This window comes from Ostrea edulis, chromosome 2 (assembly GCF_947568905.1).
Source record: "Ostrea edulis chromosome 2, xbOstEdul1.1, whole genome shotgun sequence".
NCBI lineage: Eukaryota > Metazoa > Mollusca > Bivalvia > Ostreida > Ostreidae > Ostrea > Ostrea edulis.
Window position 1 is genome coordinate 18720706 of NC_079165.1, and position 14868 is coordinate 18735573.

At 35.5% G+C, this 14868-nt stretch overlaps 2 protein-coding genes across 7 annotated transcripts in view; one reads left to right on the forward strand and one right to left on the reverse strand.

The window, feature by feature from the left end:
* The window catches only part of LOC125682162 (valine--tRNA ligase-like), a 47233-nt gene extending 37146 nt beyond the window's left edge, over positions 1–10087 (forward strand). The window contains exons 21-23 of one of the 2 annotated variants that reach the window (XM_056156273.1): positions 1666–1832; positions 9144–9272; positions 9482–10087. In XM_056156273.1, the coding sequence (XP_056012248.1) occupies positions 1666–1832; positions 9144–9272; positions 9482–9565 (380 nt within the window). In that variant the 3' untranslated portion in view covers positions 9566–10087. Of the gene's footprint in view, positions 1–1665; positions 1833–7259; positions 7309–9143; positions 9273–9481 lie in introns of those variants that run through there. The other variant, XM_048922553.2, reaches the window with a different exon arrangement.
* Positions 9107–14868, reverse strand: part of LOC125682163 (uncharacterized) — an 11749-nt gene continuing 5987 nt past the window's right edge. For 2 of the 5 annotated variants that reach the window (XM_048922556.2, XM_048922554.2), the window contains exons 2-4: positions 12655–14102; positions 12371–12385; positions 9107–9961 (exon numbers count right to left, since the gene is read on the reverse strand). In XM_048922556.2, the coding sequence (XP_048778513.1) occupies positions 9648–9961; positions 12371–12385; positions 12655–13969 (1644 nt within the window). In that variant the 5' untranslated portion in view covers positions 13970–14102 and the 3' untranslated portion in view covers positions 9107–9647. Of the gene's footprint in view, positions 9962–10828; positions 10865–12370; positions 12386–12654; positions 14103–14868 lie in introns of all 5 variants that reach the window. The other 3 variants (XM_056156274.1, XM_048922557.2, XM_056156275.1) reach the window with 2 other exon arrangements.

Sequence of the window (14868 nt, forward strand, 5' to 3'; positions counted from 1 at the left end):
TAAAAATCAATATCCCAGGGAACACTTTATTCTCACCTTTGAGTTATGGATTATGGAAAGTTGTCAGTGTTGGAAATCAGAAAATTTTGGGATAGATTTACTTTTTTATTTTTTAGCAAAATTAACTCAATAGATTTTTTTGTGTGAATTAAATTTTTGCAGATCACCTTTGTTGCTAAGCAACTTACCAGTAATTAGTACTTTTCAAAGAATTTATTTAATACTAAAAAGAAATACAGCAACAATTTCTTTTAATTAGGGTATTTTTGGGGGGTCAGTTTAAAAGGGGAAACAGCTAGAATTTCAATTTGGGTCAGATACAAAATATTTATTATTGATATTTGATTATTGATGTCTCCCCTCTTCAAGGAGGAGACATTTCTGTCAGTCTGTCCATCTGTCAGTTACAAATCTTGCTTCATTGCCATTTGTAGATGTACATAGTGTCGGAATGTGAGGATCTAAATGTTACAGTGGATCTAAGTGGATCTAAGAGGAGTGGAGGATGTATAATAGCTTGTGATCACTTCTCCTATATGGTTTATCAGATAGATTTGAAATTTTGTACAATACTTCATTATCATTTAATGATATTCACAAATATTCTGACCCAGGGATCTAATGTTTTCCTACAATTTACAGTGGATCAAAGAGTGGTGTTTTATAGTTTTCTTTTTCCTATACAGGAGTATGTTCACTTTCCTTCTGTTACTTCAGCATGTTTTGTCCACATTAGAGTCGAGTAAATGTTTTTTATATAGGCACTTGGTGGATAATCATGATCTACAATATTACTTGACTAAAAATCTAGAGCCAAGATTTCAAAAATTTATTTCTAAAACAAGGTCTTCACATATGTTAGAAGTTGAAAGGGGAAGACGTTTTAAGATTCCTAATTGTAAAAGAGTGTGTAGATTATGTAAAACATCCATTGAGGATGAATTTCATTTAATACTCGTATGTCCTTCGTACTGTGAGTTAAGAAAAAAGTACATCAAGCCGTATTACTGGGAAAAGCCGCGTGCATTCAAACTCGTACAGTTACTTAGTATTAATAACCTCAAGGAACCTAGGCAAAATTCTGTAAAAAGCATTCATTTATCGTGATAATCTTTTAACAAAGTAAGACACGTCAATTTTTTTAGTAATAAATGTAATATGCCCAAATATATATATACATCTGTAAAGGTATCACAGTACATGTATATTATAATAATTTATATATTCTAATGAACTTACTTTACTCCTGTTGTCAATAGAGAACCTGTCTCTTACTATACGCTGTAGATTATGACCGATATTTGCACCTTCTGGGTGTTATATAACGGTTTATTAACCAATATGCTGTAATGCATAAGGAATAAAAGAATTGAAATTGAATACCAGTCATTATTTTTGTATCATACACAGGCTACACAGCAATGACAATGGTCACATTGATGTTGAATCTTTTCTCCATCTTTTTCCTCGATGCACAAAGTGCAGTTCATAACGTCTGTTATTTTCCTGCTTATGCTTTCTCCTCCATACCATGCAGTACATTAAGGGGAGGAAGGGGGGGGGGGGGGGGGGGGGGGGGGGGGTGATGTGGAACACTTTCAATTTGGGAAGCTGGGGAAACATTTGTTTTTAACAATAAATAATTTTTTTTAATGTTTATTTCAGTTTATGTAAGAGTGCCCCAGGAGAGCAGTTTAAACACACCTGGCTTGATTCAGGCTCTACAGGTCATATCTCGAAGTAAATCTGTTGAAATGGTTGCCAAGGAAATGCCAGCAGACTGCACCTTGTATCACCTTGAAAACAATATCGACATTGGCATCATTTTGAAGGTATGTTGTTTATATTGTAGGATGACAGACATTCGTGGGGTCAGATTTTGGTTGGAGAAAAATAAGCATGTTTGAGGGGACTTGATCTCGTGCTTGAACAGTTGTCATTCTTTATTGCAATTCAATTTCCCGTGTTTATGGAGGATACAAATTCATTGTTAACAGATTTGTAACATTCAATATCTACTTGTATATATAAAATAGATTTGAATGTTCATTTCAAGTATGATAATAGCTGCAGGACTGTAGCACCCTAGTCTTTGACATTTGTAGATAGATGAAGTTCAGGATATAGTTCTAACACTATCGGTATTATCACATTTACATACTCATGATCTGGACCTCAATGTCAAATTATTAATTTCTTTGCTCATTTTTTGCGTTGGCCCCATGAATCTTTTGACATGTAATGATTGACATTGTATGTGTATAATTGTATCTAAATGATTTTATGTTAAACATGAAATTTTACCACCACCCTTCCGTTGTTCAGAGTGGTTCTCTCTATTGTTTCCTCTTTACTTTTGAATCCGTCCCACTAATAGCCTACAGGCTGTCCACGCTCTCACCTCACTATGTAACTGTTTATTTCTGAATCCGTCCCACTAATAGCCTACAGGTTGTCCACGCTCTCACCTCACTATGTAACTGTTTATTTCTGAATCCGTCCCACTAATAGCCTACAGGTTGTCCACGCTCTCACCTCACTATGTAACTGTTTATTTCTGAATCCGTCCCACTAATAGCTTACAGGTTGTCCACGCTCTCACCTCACTATGTAACTGTTTATTTCTGAATCCGTCCCACTAATAGCTTACAGGTTGTCCACGCTCTCACCTCACTATGTAACTGTTTATTTCTGAATCCGTCCCACTAATAGCTTACAGGTTGTCCACGCTCTCATCTCACTATGTAACTGTTTATTTCTGAATCCGTCCCACTAATAGCCTACAGGTTGTCCACGCTCTCACCTCACAATGTAACTGTTTATTTCTGAAATGAATCCGTCCCACTAATAGCCTACAGGCTGTCCACGCTCTCACCTCACTATGTAACTGTTTATTTCTGAATCCGTCCCACTAATAGCCTACAGGTTGTCCACGCTCTCACCTCACTATGTAACTGTTTATTTCTGAATCCGTCCCACTAATAGCCTACAGGTTGTCCACGCTCTCACCTCACTATGTAACTGTTTGTTTCTGAATCCGTCCCACTAATAGCCTACAGGTTGTCCACGCTCTCACCTCACTATGTAACTGTTTATTTCTGAAATGAATCCGTCCCACTAATAGCCTACAGGCTGTCCACGCTCTCACCTTGCCAAGTAATTGTTTACTTTATAAATTCGTGGGGGATTGATGTTCATGGATTTCATGGGTCACTCTTACCCACAAATTTACGTGTCCTCGAACATTTTTTAAATCAAGTAGAATTATCTCTCCTTGTGACATCATATCGCTTACCCACGAAATATCGTCCCCTAGAAACTAGTAAAATTTTGCTTACCCACGAACATTGGCCCCCACGAATTAAAATTATTCCACAGTACGCAGATCATGATCTGCACACTTTTGACCATTGTTGAGAGAGAGAGAAGAAAGTACATGTACTTTCATTCTTTCAGTGTACCAACCAAATATTATAATAATGTTATAATATTTCTAAAATATTTAATGTACAGTTTGAATTGACTCAAACAATTCAAATTTATACTTTGTATTTCATTACACACATCCACAACTTCTGTATTTATTAATGACATAAGGTGCTTTAATACAATACGTGCGTGTAATGTAAAATAAGCTACAGCTTTATTTCTCCGCCTTTAGGCTTTATGATATAAAATTTTGAAAAGATCTTGGGGTTTATTCATGCAACTAATGGTAAGTCCAGAAAATTTCAAACGTACAAGGTGAACAGAAAGCATGATAGCAGATAAACAGAAAATCTGATTTTGCAAAACTGCCATTTTTCATCAACTTGGGTATGGAATATCATTAGGGTAAGGGAAAGAAAATTTGTAAATTTGATAGTCACTGGGGGCTGAGGGGTGGGGTCAATACTTTAAAAAAAATTTGCAGTCTTTAAAAATCTTCTGGATTTTTGAAATTCTCTACCCTTCAGGCTAAATAGGTAAAAGAGTGATACTGTAAATATGCAAGGAATTTGTTATCGCGTAATTTTGTGAGAGGCGTCACTTGGGAAATGAAATTATTTGCTCTTTTTTGTTAATCAAGAGTTTTTACATGTAATTTATTAACAACAAAAAATTATTCCATGTACATCCCCTTCGTTTTTGTCTTAATGCATGGGAAATTCTCTTTTGTTCACTTATGCAATCGTAAAACTTGATGAAACTCTAAAACTGATTTACTTAATCAATGTAGATAATTAAAGAAGTAAGCATTTTCCATTTCACTCCATTGTCCTTTATAAATGGAAGGAGGTTTCCTTTGGAGCACTTAATTGAATTTGGGACGCTGGGGAGAGATTTGTTTTTCATAAAAGCAATCTCTAGTTAATATCTTGTTTGATTGCAAAATTTTACAAAGTTTAGATGCCTTTGTTCCCATTAATGGAAAATACTTGATTTTTAAAGAAACATCTCTGAATAGAGAAGCATGATGTGTATAGAATTATGTAGAAAATTCAACACAAACTGACATTCGTTTGTGTAGAGGCTGGCTGGCCCAGGCATTAGTCGTTAGAAATTTAAACAAACAAGATATTGCATTTTAAAGTAGAAATGTCTGAGGTCTAGAAACTAAAGTTGCCCCTAAAATCATCTTAGTATTTTCATTTCCTGACAAAGTATTGGTTTTTGATTTCTGGGGACATATGACAAGAGATAACGATCTTGCAATCTTTCAGTGACAGCACAACACCTGGGTGTCGGGAGACCATGGTAATTAACTCGGTTTGTGGTTGTTCTTTTGTAACTTTTTACCAACTTTGACTGCTTGGGAGGCCACATTAACCAAATGGAAAGGAAAAGGGGGTGACAATCGTTATTTAAAGGCTGTGTGAGACAGTGGATGAATCTTTGGCCTAATTTAAAGCTGTGTCTTGCTCTCAAGATTGATTGATATATGTGCAGGCCGAGGGGGTATAGGCAATTTTCTCTGGTACTCCTTTTTTCGTATTGGCTTAGTGTGTACAAATAGACAAAACTCCATGATATGATAACGAGTTATTATGTGATACAAGAATCACAGACTTGTTTACCCAGAGGCTTATTTTAATTTATGACTGGAAAAACTTTTTCTGTTTCACACGCCAAAGTGATTTCTTGTGAACTGGCCAGCTCGTTTATGTTCAAGTTCATTTACATGTATTCGCTCAAACAAATTATATATGGTACATGAGGTGCATTACATAACATACATTTGAGGAAGAATAAGGTCAGAGTATGTACAAATATACAATATACATGTAATGAAAAAGAATTTACAAAATATGTTAACTAAGATGTTTGAGATAATCATACAGAGTTTATGTAAAAGAGGAACAATTTTTTTTTTTTTTAAAGGTACTGACTCAATAAGTCATTTAAAGATCTCCAAAACCATAGTGATGCACAAAGGATGCCATTCAGTAAAAATTTTGCAGAGTGAATTCATTCAGCCCCTGACTTTTTGATATTATGATTCATGTTTCAGGAAGAATTGAATGGCAACTATGTATAAAAGCTTTCTTTTTATCTTTGCAAATCAATGAAATTTACTGAGAATTTTCTCTAATTCCCCCATACAAATCTGTTGTTGTTTCATAAATTCATGTGTTCCATAGCCTAGTATACTCTGCTTTCATTAAAGACCTAGTTAACTTGAAAATAGTCATGGCCCTGCAGGGTTGGCAGTTGATCAGGGCCAGAGACATTCCTGTGTTGCTGTGTCATTGGACGGGAGTTGACAACAACAATCAGTGTGGAGACTTCAGAACAAATGGCCTAATCTCTAGTTATGTTTAGATTTCTTACTGTTCTGATAACCTGTATTAGTAATATTGTAACAACCAGAGGATAAACATGGAATGGGATTTGCAGAGTTCTCCAAGGCATTATCTCATTTCACAGACGTGTGACTGGTGTTTGAAAGTGACCAAAATGACTCAACACAACTCTTTTGAGCAGTTTAATCAGAAAAAGGAAAATGTTAAAGGTGAATAGCTAAAGTCATGATAGAGGATGTTGTGACTAACACTCTGTGCGATAGCAATAAGTACTGTTACATCGTACACAATCAGCTATTCTTAGAACTCATGTACTATAGTCTGCAAATGAAGTAATGTTTTGACAACAATCTACAGTAGAATTGAATATGATAAATTTTTGGTGTAAAATTTTGGTTTTAGAAGAAATACATGTAGCGCGTTTTGTTGGATGGTTGTCGTTCTTCACAGTGTTTATTGGTATCTGTACGACAGAGTTGAAAAATAGACTCCCTGTAAAAATTACAAATATCTCAGTATTTTTATACCCCCCCCCTCCCCCTCCTGATATTGTCAAGAATGTGGTTTGTTAATTTAGGGGTATGGTTAGGGTTATTCAATTGTTTCTCCTCATAACCCCTGTGGGAAATGTTTGGAAAATTTTCGTCGCAACACTGAACAGAATATCTGCAAATGATTGGTAGTAAACTGCTTAGGAATTGCAGAAGGTGAAGGGGACAGTTACTCGAAGTATTGTCAGTAATGCACGGAGTAAGATCACAAAAGATCAATAATATTTTGCATCGAATGAAAGGGAAAAAATGGAAAGCCTTTTTTGGGATTTGTCATAAAGTGTCCTTAACACTGTCAAGTTTCATCCTTACTGATCTAACCTTCATGAATAGGAACAATGTATAAAATCAGTAAAAGTGCACCCCCTTCCCCCTCCCCACCACCACCACTATAAATCAACTGTAAAATAATTTGACAAATGCACCCCACAAATGATTACACAGGTTGTGAGGGTGCTGCTAAAGAGTTCACTGCACGTGAGCATACAGTTTTGCCATGAACACCCGGACTACGAATTGTCCTGTCTGGCAACATTGACAGCATTTTGTTCCAGATAGAAAAAGATGACTAAGAAATCAAATACACCTTTAAGTTTGTACATTGAGAACTTTGGCCCACTTAATGGCATACAATCTTATTCATGTCAATTATTTCTCAACAGGTAATGATATCCTATCACATTCAGAATTCTACAACAAAGTGTGGTTCAAAAGTCCTTCATTTTTAACAGATTGAATTCTTTTGATTATGTCGTTTTCGTGGTGCATGTCCCCCTATAGACATGATATTAGTGATTCTTTCTTTTCAGGTAGACTATTTTTTGTCAATTCAATACCTTATCTCCTGGAAGCCATTCCATTCAATATGATGTAAGGACATAAAGATTGTCTTTTTAAAATCAATTGAAACAAATTTCTGTTTTAGAAGAAAGCCGACCAGGCTGAATATAGGTTTATGCATTTTCCATCACGAAGTAAGTTAAATGTCATTATTGATAAATCAAGATATACTAGGTCTCCCACACAGTCCCTCTCTCTCAAGAAAAAAAAGAGATTGCTAGAATATTTGTTAATAAAAGGAAGTGGTAAATACAAGGAACAAACTTAGATGGGTCCTGTGATAGGGAAAAGACCTAGTTTTAAAAATTGTTAAGCATTGCATCACGAATTATTGAAAAACAAGCGTGTTAGGAGGCTTGCTATAAAAGCAATACAAGTCCTCTACTAGCTCCCCAACTGCAGAAAATGAATTTTATACAAAATATGTCATACCTCATGTAAAAGTGGGTCAGTCATATCAGAATGAAAGTCAAACTTCATTGGTCTATCGAAAGGTACGTAGTGAATTTCACATCAGCATCTTAAAGTATAATCTACATAAAAAGTGCAGAAAACCTTGTGAAAATGGATCAACTGGTACAAAAGTAATTGTTTTAAATTATAAACTAAAACATTGATGGAAAATATATCAGACCCTTGCAGTAAAGTAATGTGTATGCATTTACTGGACGAAATCTGTGAAGCATTACAAATTTACATTATTATACTCAGAATTATGTAACCGATGCATGTCATTCAAGAAGCCACACATCAATAGCATTAATCATAACTCTAATAATTGTTTGTGCATCAACATGTTTACATTTGTATCGATCTTGGAATGGAGGCAATTGCTTTATATCGAATGATAAATATTCTTCAGTCTTTTATGAATCTGTTTTACAACATATATTGATTGATTTTTATATAAAATTGAATACTCAGTTATCGACTTTATTGTTGTATTAGCAAAACAATAATGAGTATCAATTTTCTCGTAATGAAGGTATATAGCAGAATAATGACCGCTGTATTCCTTTGATCTTTGCAATAACCGGGGTAGAATTTTTAGTAATAGAATTGTGGTTTATGATAGAGCATAAGTAGCCTAACTCGCTACTTATTTGTTGGGACAGTATACCCTTGTTTTATAATGGATTTTCACTACAATCATTAAGAGTTACACTAGCACCTAAGTCCGTGGCCGTGAGATGCATATATTTTGTAGAGGTCTTGATTGCGCATTCTTACTAAAAGCGGTAGTCATCATCAGTTAAAAGATTGCATAATTTTTAAAATTGTTACTGGCCCGTGCTGTGTGTTTGTGGTGGTGATGGGAGGGGGGGGGGGGGGGCGAAATTCATGAGTTTTTGTTCCGTTTAGACCATGGATACTCAACACTAAATTTGTTGAAATTGACACAAAAGAATTTCATTACGGAAAGGACGATGCACGAACAATAGACACGAATAGCAGGTTACGTGAGTGACGCAAGTGACTTAATTGCATATAATTATTGTCAGTGGCAAAAATCCTTCTTCCAATATGAAATTTGAAGTAACCATGCTTCAAATGCGCCAAGACAAAGTGAAAAGGACAAAAAAATTCCTTTCCAATGTATGAGATAAATCTTACGACTTCGTGTGGGTTTAAATCAAAATTTTATTCGTTTTTCGCTTTCCGAATTGGCAAAACTGGCCCGACTGAGGGGGGAGTGTGTGTGTGTATGTGCTATTTTTCTCAAATTTTATTTCAAGGTACGAAACTATGTTCAGTTTAGTATTTCAGTTAATGATAGTAATATTGAATATGATTCCTGAAATGATAGGTTAGGTCTAATTCGATTTTGCTCACTAAATGACTTTTCCTGTTATCCATAGGATTTAGACCCCACTCAAAAATCTCTCTTTTCATCCGAGAAATCTCACAAAAGTTTTCAATAAAGTACACCGGTCTTGTTGTAACTTTTTATTTCATTGACTTTTTACAGGACATTATTGATGTTAACATGGAGAAAGAGAAAATAAACAAGAAACTGGAGAAATTGGAGAAAAAGATCGGTCAACTGCTGAAAACGTCGAAAATGACGTCACAAAAACGAGAGAAACTTCAAACAGAGGTATTATTGTACAATGTACACTGCTTCTTCAGCAAAAACAATTATATAGGCATTATCACGAGAAATGATCCATTAATATGAATAAATCATTTGAATTTCAAATAATGAACTGAGGCAAATATCACAATCATCTCAGCAATGTTCAGAGATAATATATACACATTAAACTACAATGGGAATTTTAAAGTAATCAAATGACTGGTTAACAGATAATGGAATTGGAGACGATGAGTCAACTACTGAAGGACAGCTTGAGTGAATTGGAGAAAATGCGTACGGAAAAGCTGGACTAGAGATTATATTATCACAAACTGGTTTGCATCGTATGTTGTAATTCAACGAGAGTGAGACTGTTTGCCCGTGTGACTGCTAGGTTTATCCATAGACATTCTGCACCGTGAATCTACTCTCCAGTTTCTGAGCTAATTCCACTTTATTCAATTTTCTAAGTCCCTTGATTAGTTGGATAATGTCACCCTGTCGGTTAAATGAGCGCCATTTCTCTAGAGAACGTAGCGCAGATTCCTCGGGGGTTTTGTCTTGACGGGCAGAAATGGTATCTATGACTTCCACATCCTTCTGTCGTCTGTCTGGGTCACGTGGGGGAACAAAGGGCAGACGATCATAGAGCCTTTTCCAGTCCCGCCCTATGTGGAAAGCGACGTACCGGCAAGCGTCATCCATTTGGACTATGAAACAAATTGCAGAACAAGTTAAAATACATAATCTGATGAGCGATGGACATGTGTATATTTTAAGTATGAAATGATTAATTGATTAATCTTTGAACGACGATTAAAATTTTGTTAACAAGACATGCTTTCCTTGTGACTGGTTTTATGAAATGTGATATCATGTTTGAGATCATGATGTCAAACGATGAATCTTTTCAGTTGTATATTTTCAACAGAGAATCGATGGATATCCAGTTTTAAAACGTCAGCTATTATCTGAGCAATCAGCACGAATACGACTGTTCAGTGTTACGCAGTGGTCGATAGAGTTCAGCTGTGCAATTTATCAGATATATTATAACCCCCTGCACTCGCATCAACACTGACCCCCGGGTGGAATCTGACGATGATAGGTTTAATTGATATCATCATTTTGTACTTTAAAGGATCACTGTTGATGTGGGTTTAAAAAAAGAAGAAGATTTGTATTCATTCATAAAGCATTATCTGACAAAAGTCGGATTTCGCAATGTCATTGCATGATTAATTGAAGGCAGCAGTTAGTATGAAAACCTTTTATTCTCTGATAAATCACACCGTTTGCTGAGTTGTTAAGTGTTGTGGGAATGTGGGGTGTGTCTTTTCTTTTGGTATTTTAATAGTATTTATAAGTTCCGTATTTAACGTTTTCCCTTGTGTAAATGAATAAAACAGAAGCAAACAAAATCACATTTAAAATTGAACAACACACACAAATTACGGGTTATTTGAAAAGAACAATAAAAACAATCTCTAAAATCTGACTATATAATTCCAAGCTCTGTATGTTAAGTGCTGATGAGTATCGTTTATATAAAAGCACTTTAATGCTGCATAGAGTACCTAGGTGTGCATGCACTAACGGCGAAGGCGATTTCTCTACAAAGATAACAAAAGAAAAAAGAAAAGAAAATGGCAAAGACAAGAAGCATTCCAAAGTTTGTAGTAAAGGTAATAAAACTGAATGATACCATTTTCTTGTGTTTAGAGAGGTTGTATCTTATATATACAGGGGAAAATTTGCATTCGAAACTTGGTTCCTGTTTTTTTGTGCATTGTAAGAAAACTTCAAGCACCTTCGTGAAACGCAGTCATTGAGTATTAAAAAAACAGAAGAAATAGATAATTAGTGTTAATTCCTTATCGATTTAAAACCAGAAGAAATAGATAATTAGTGTTAATTCCTTATTGATTTAAAAAGTTGACGTTGTCTTAGTTGTCCGAAGTATTTCACCCCCTCAGATATGAAGATAAAAAGTTTTTGATTTTGAATGTCGCTGCCCATGTGTTATAGAAAAACAAATTGCTTATAGTTCGGGGGAAGTGTTTACATGGCCCGAATCGGACCGTGTTGTGTATTGACTGACTTAGAGACAAGCGCCATTGTGTTTTAGGGGTGTGTAACAAAATCTTAAGACATGTTAGCTTGGATCGATATGTCACTTTAAGTGCACTTAAATGTTCAGAATTCTCCTTTTCTACAACCACTTCGAGAAAGTGGTCCAAAGTTTGATCGCATGGGATGGTGTGTTTTGACTTTTCTGCCTCGTTAAACGTAGAATTATATACACCCAATAGTCAAGCTCCAGGGCAGAGACTTGTGTAAATATGCCTGCTTTCCTTATAATAAACAGAAACATGCTGGCATGTCGAATTCTATTCTTAAAGAAGTCAAACCTAGATTTAAAAGAAAAATTATCTCTCTGTGTTATTCTTAAAGACAGGTATCGCTAAATATTTTAAACTCTGAGAATGAGGGTCACGATGTTAGAGCGCTTATTATCCATTCAATCGGATTAAAATTCTAAAAATAGTCAGTAGTAATAGTAGCACATTCTTGTTTGATCCAGAATTTAGTTATGTGACAGAGCAACTAAACTTCAGTTTGTCTTTGGAAAGAGTAAAAACATCAGTGGCTCTTTCCACAAAATGTCACCCGACTAAGATAAAAAAAAAAATTCAATCAAATACACAAGTATGTAAGTTTTAACAACCGTGGATTTACTTTATACTAATTTACAAAATCTGCAAGAGATAACATAAAAATTACATTGTCTGTGTCGCAAGTGTGTGTGTGTGTGTGTCATAATTTCTTTTCCTCTTCTTATTTTTCAAATTCCTGTTACGAATGCTTCATACCTTCGTCCTACAGTACATGCACTGGCTGCTGAAGATGACTGTAATACTAGCAATTCTAATTGTTCGTTTTTTAAAAGCATAGTGACTACAGCAAAGAATCTGTCTGCAAGTTAAACAAAGGAAACCCTGTCTCTCTGACATGCAAATTACCCCGAGAACAAGTATTAAAATTAACTATTTTAGCTCTTGTTACGCACAAAAACTTCTACCGAAAGAGTAATCATTAGGAAAGTTATCATAATTTACCTTTCAGTCTTCTAGCTTAAATAATTTGGATAAATATTAGATTTGATGACGTTTCAGGAATATCTTGATATTTGATCGTTATATGCTTTTACTTAGCAGTATTCCTCTTGTGTACATCTTTTATCATTAACTGGAGCTAAACCAGATTGACATCGTTAGTTCTCTTCAATATCTTATAAATTTCTTACAAGATTAATGTTGGTGGAGGTAGCTCTAAGGAATTCTGAAGGATTGAAAAAAAAAAACTACGTCATTTTTATAGGATTTTTTCTGTGACTTACTACCTTTTGTGCCGATTTCCTGTTTTTTGGTGTTAATCCTCCTTAATGTGTCTGGAGACAATTTGAGTTCTCTCACTCTTTTAAGAATTTCTTGTTTTTCATCAATGCTGCTCAGTCGTTCCATGATAGATTTCATTTCTATTTCAATACCCAGAATTCCCTGTTTCATCTCTTCCTGGTCGTGGCGGTTGGTCACAACCTCGACCTTGAGTTCGTATGTCCTGTCTGAAACTCTCTTAAGCTCGCGGTCTAATCGCCCATGTTGTCTCTCCATCACATTCTTCCGCTCTTCTAGACGATCCAGATCGGCTTCTGCTTTTTCTAATGTTCGCCGCAGCTCTTGGCGATCTCTAGGAGCCATTGGTGTCTTATCCGCCACAGCGTCTTTTAAGTCATTGATTTCTACGTGCTTATTTTCTATTTGTTTTTCCAACCTTTCCAATTTCAAGTTGACAGTTTCTAAGCTGTTTTTGAGTTTGTGCTTCTCTTTCTTGTGGTTGACATGCTCTCTCATCGCTACATAATTCACTCTGTGTCTCTTTTCTAAATTTTTTATTGCCACTTGTTTGTCGTCTTCTAACTTTCGGATGTTTTCGACTAGATTTTCCTTGTAAGAATTATTGAAAAATATCTCTTGTAATAACCGCTCTGGATACGAGGCATCGTCTGCAATCCATTTCTTGATGGCATGAGCAATTTCGATGTTCAGAACACTTATTTCTTCCATTAAAGCAGCATGGATGTTTCCTTTGAATATAAAATCGCGAAATGGCGATTTCATTTCACCGTACTTTAATATATTGTTGTTCAAAGAAGCAATCTTCTGGTCGATTTCTTTTTTGCTTGTTGATATTAATTCTTCATACTCAGTTATGGGTCTAATTTGAATTTCCTCGTAAGTTTCTTCAATAAAACTCCGACAGTATTTGTAAAGATGGTCTCTAGCACATTCCACCAGACTTTCCCGAATGTTTGGTATCATATGCTCAAATGTCCTGGCTCTCTCACATATAAACACTAAATTCTTGTAATCTTGTTTTTTTCTAATATTCTCCTCAACTTGTTTAATTTTGTGTTTGTCCCAGAACTCTTTTGAGGTAGAGAATTGCGAAGCCTTCATTTCCCAGCTGGTCAGCAGCTCGTCCAAACAAGCTGCACAGCTTTCGTAGTTCACTTCAACTGTGTTGAGATACTTTTTGGCGAATTTCCTTATTTCCAGACACGCATCATTCACAGCGTCTATCATGATCTTGTATTCGGCCTCTCTCGTGGGAGGCGGTCGGTTATTTCGTTTCTTGTTTCGTGAATTTGTGGGCATCTTCTCTTTCCTATAGTCCCCAATGTCCAGAATACTTACATCATGAATCGAGATTTTTCTTCTTCAAACTGAAAAGCTCACTCCCAATAATTGATGTAATTCGTTCCTGTTGATTTAATCATTGCCACACTTCCTGCAAATAGATGTACTACAAATCAGTGTCTAGATGACGCTAGAGATATCTCGAACGTTCTTTATAATATATGCAATCTGCATGTCTTATTTGCACGACAACAATGTCACATTAATATTTTACACTAACCAAACAAGGATGTTCCAGTTTATCTTTCTCATAATAGTTATTGATTTGTGCTTATACAGTCAGTAGGACAGATATCTCCGTCAGTTCTAGAATATCAATCAAGTCAAAAGTATCTCTCAACCAAAGAAAAACACTATCAATTTAACTTGATTAAAAACGAAATAGTCCAAAGTATCAAATACTAAATAGTGAGTAAATAGAAATTAACCCCGGGAGTCATGGTGTAAAAATTTGGAAAACTACATGAGGACGTTTTTATACGAAATTGACAAATCGATTCCTTGTGATTCTCGAGATGATTTTCTCACTTATTCCTATGTAAAACTTTGAATTCTCACGATGACACGTTTTGACGCAAAGTTTAAAAAATTACGGGAAACTGACACAGCCATGTACATTTTGTTTGAAATAACAAAGGGTGATCAATATAAATCGCACAAAGAAAACAAAATTAAGAGTAAAACAAACATGGACTCCTAGACACACCAGAGGTGGAATAGGGTGCCCAGGGGGAGTAAGCATTCCCTGTTCATCGGTCACACCCGCTGTGATCAGGTAAGCAGAGTAGTCCGTAGTCAAATTTAGCATATAAATAATGGACTAGCAATTCGTATGAAACACGACAGACAATAATTGA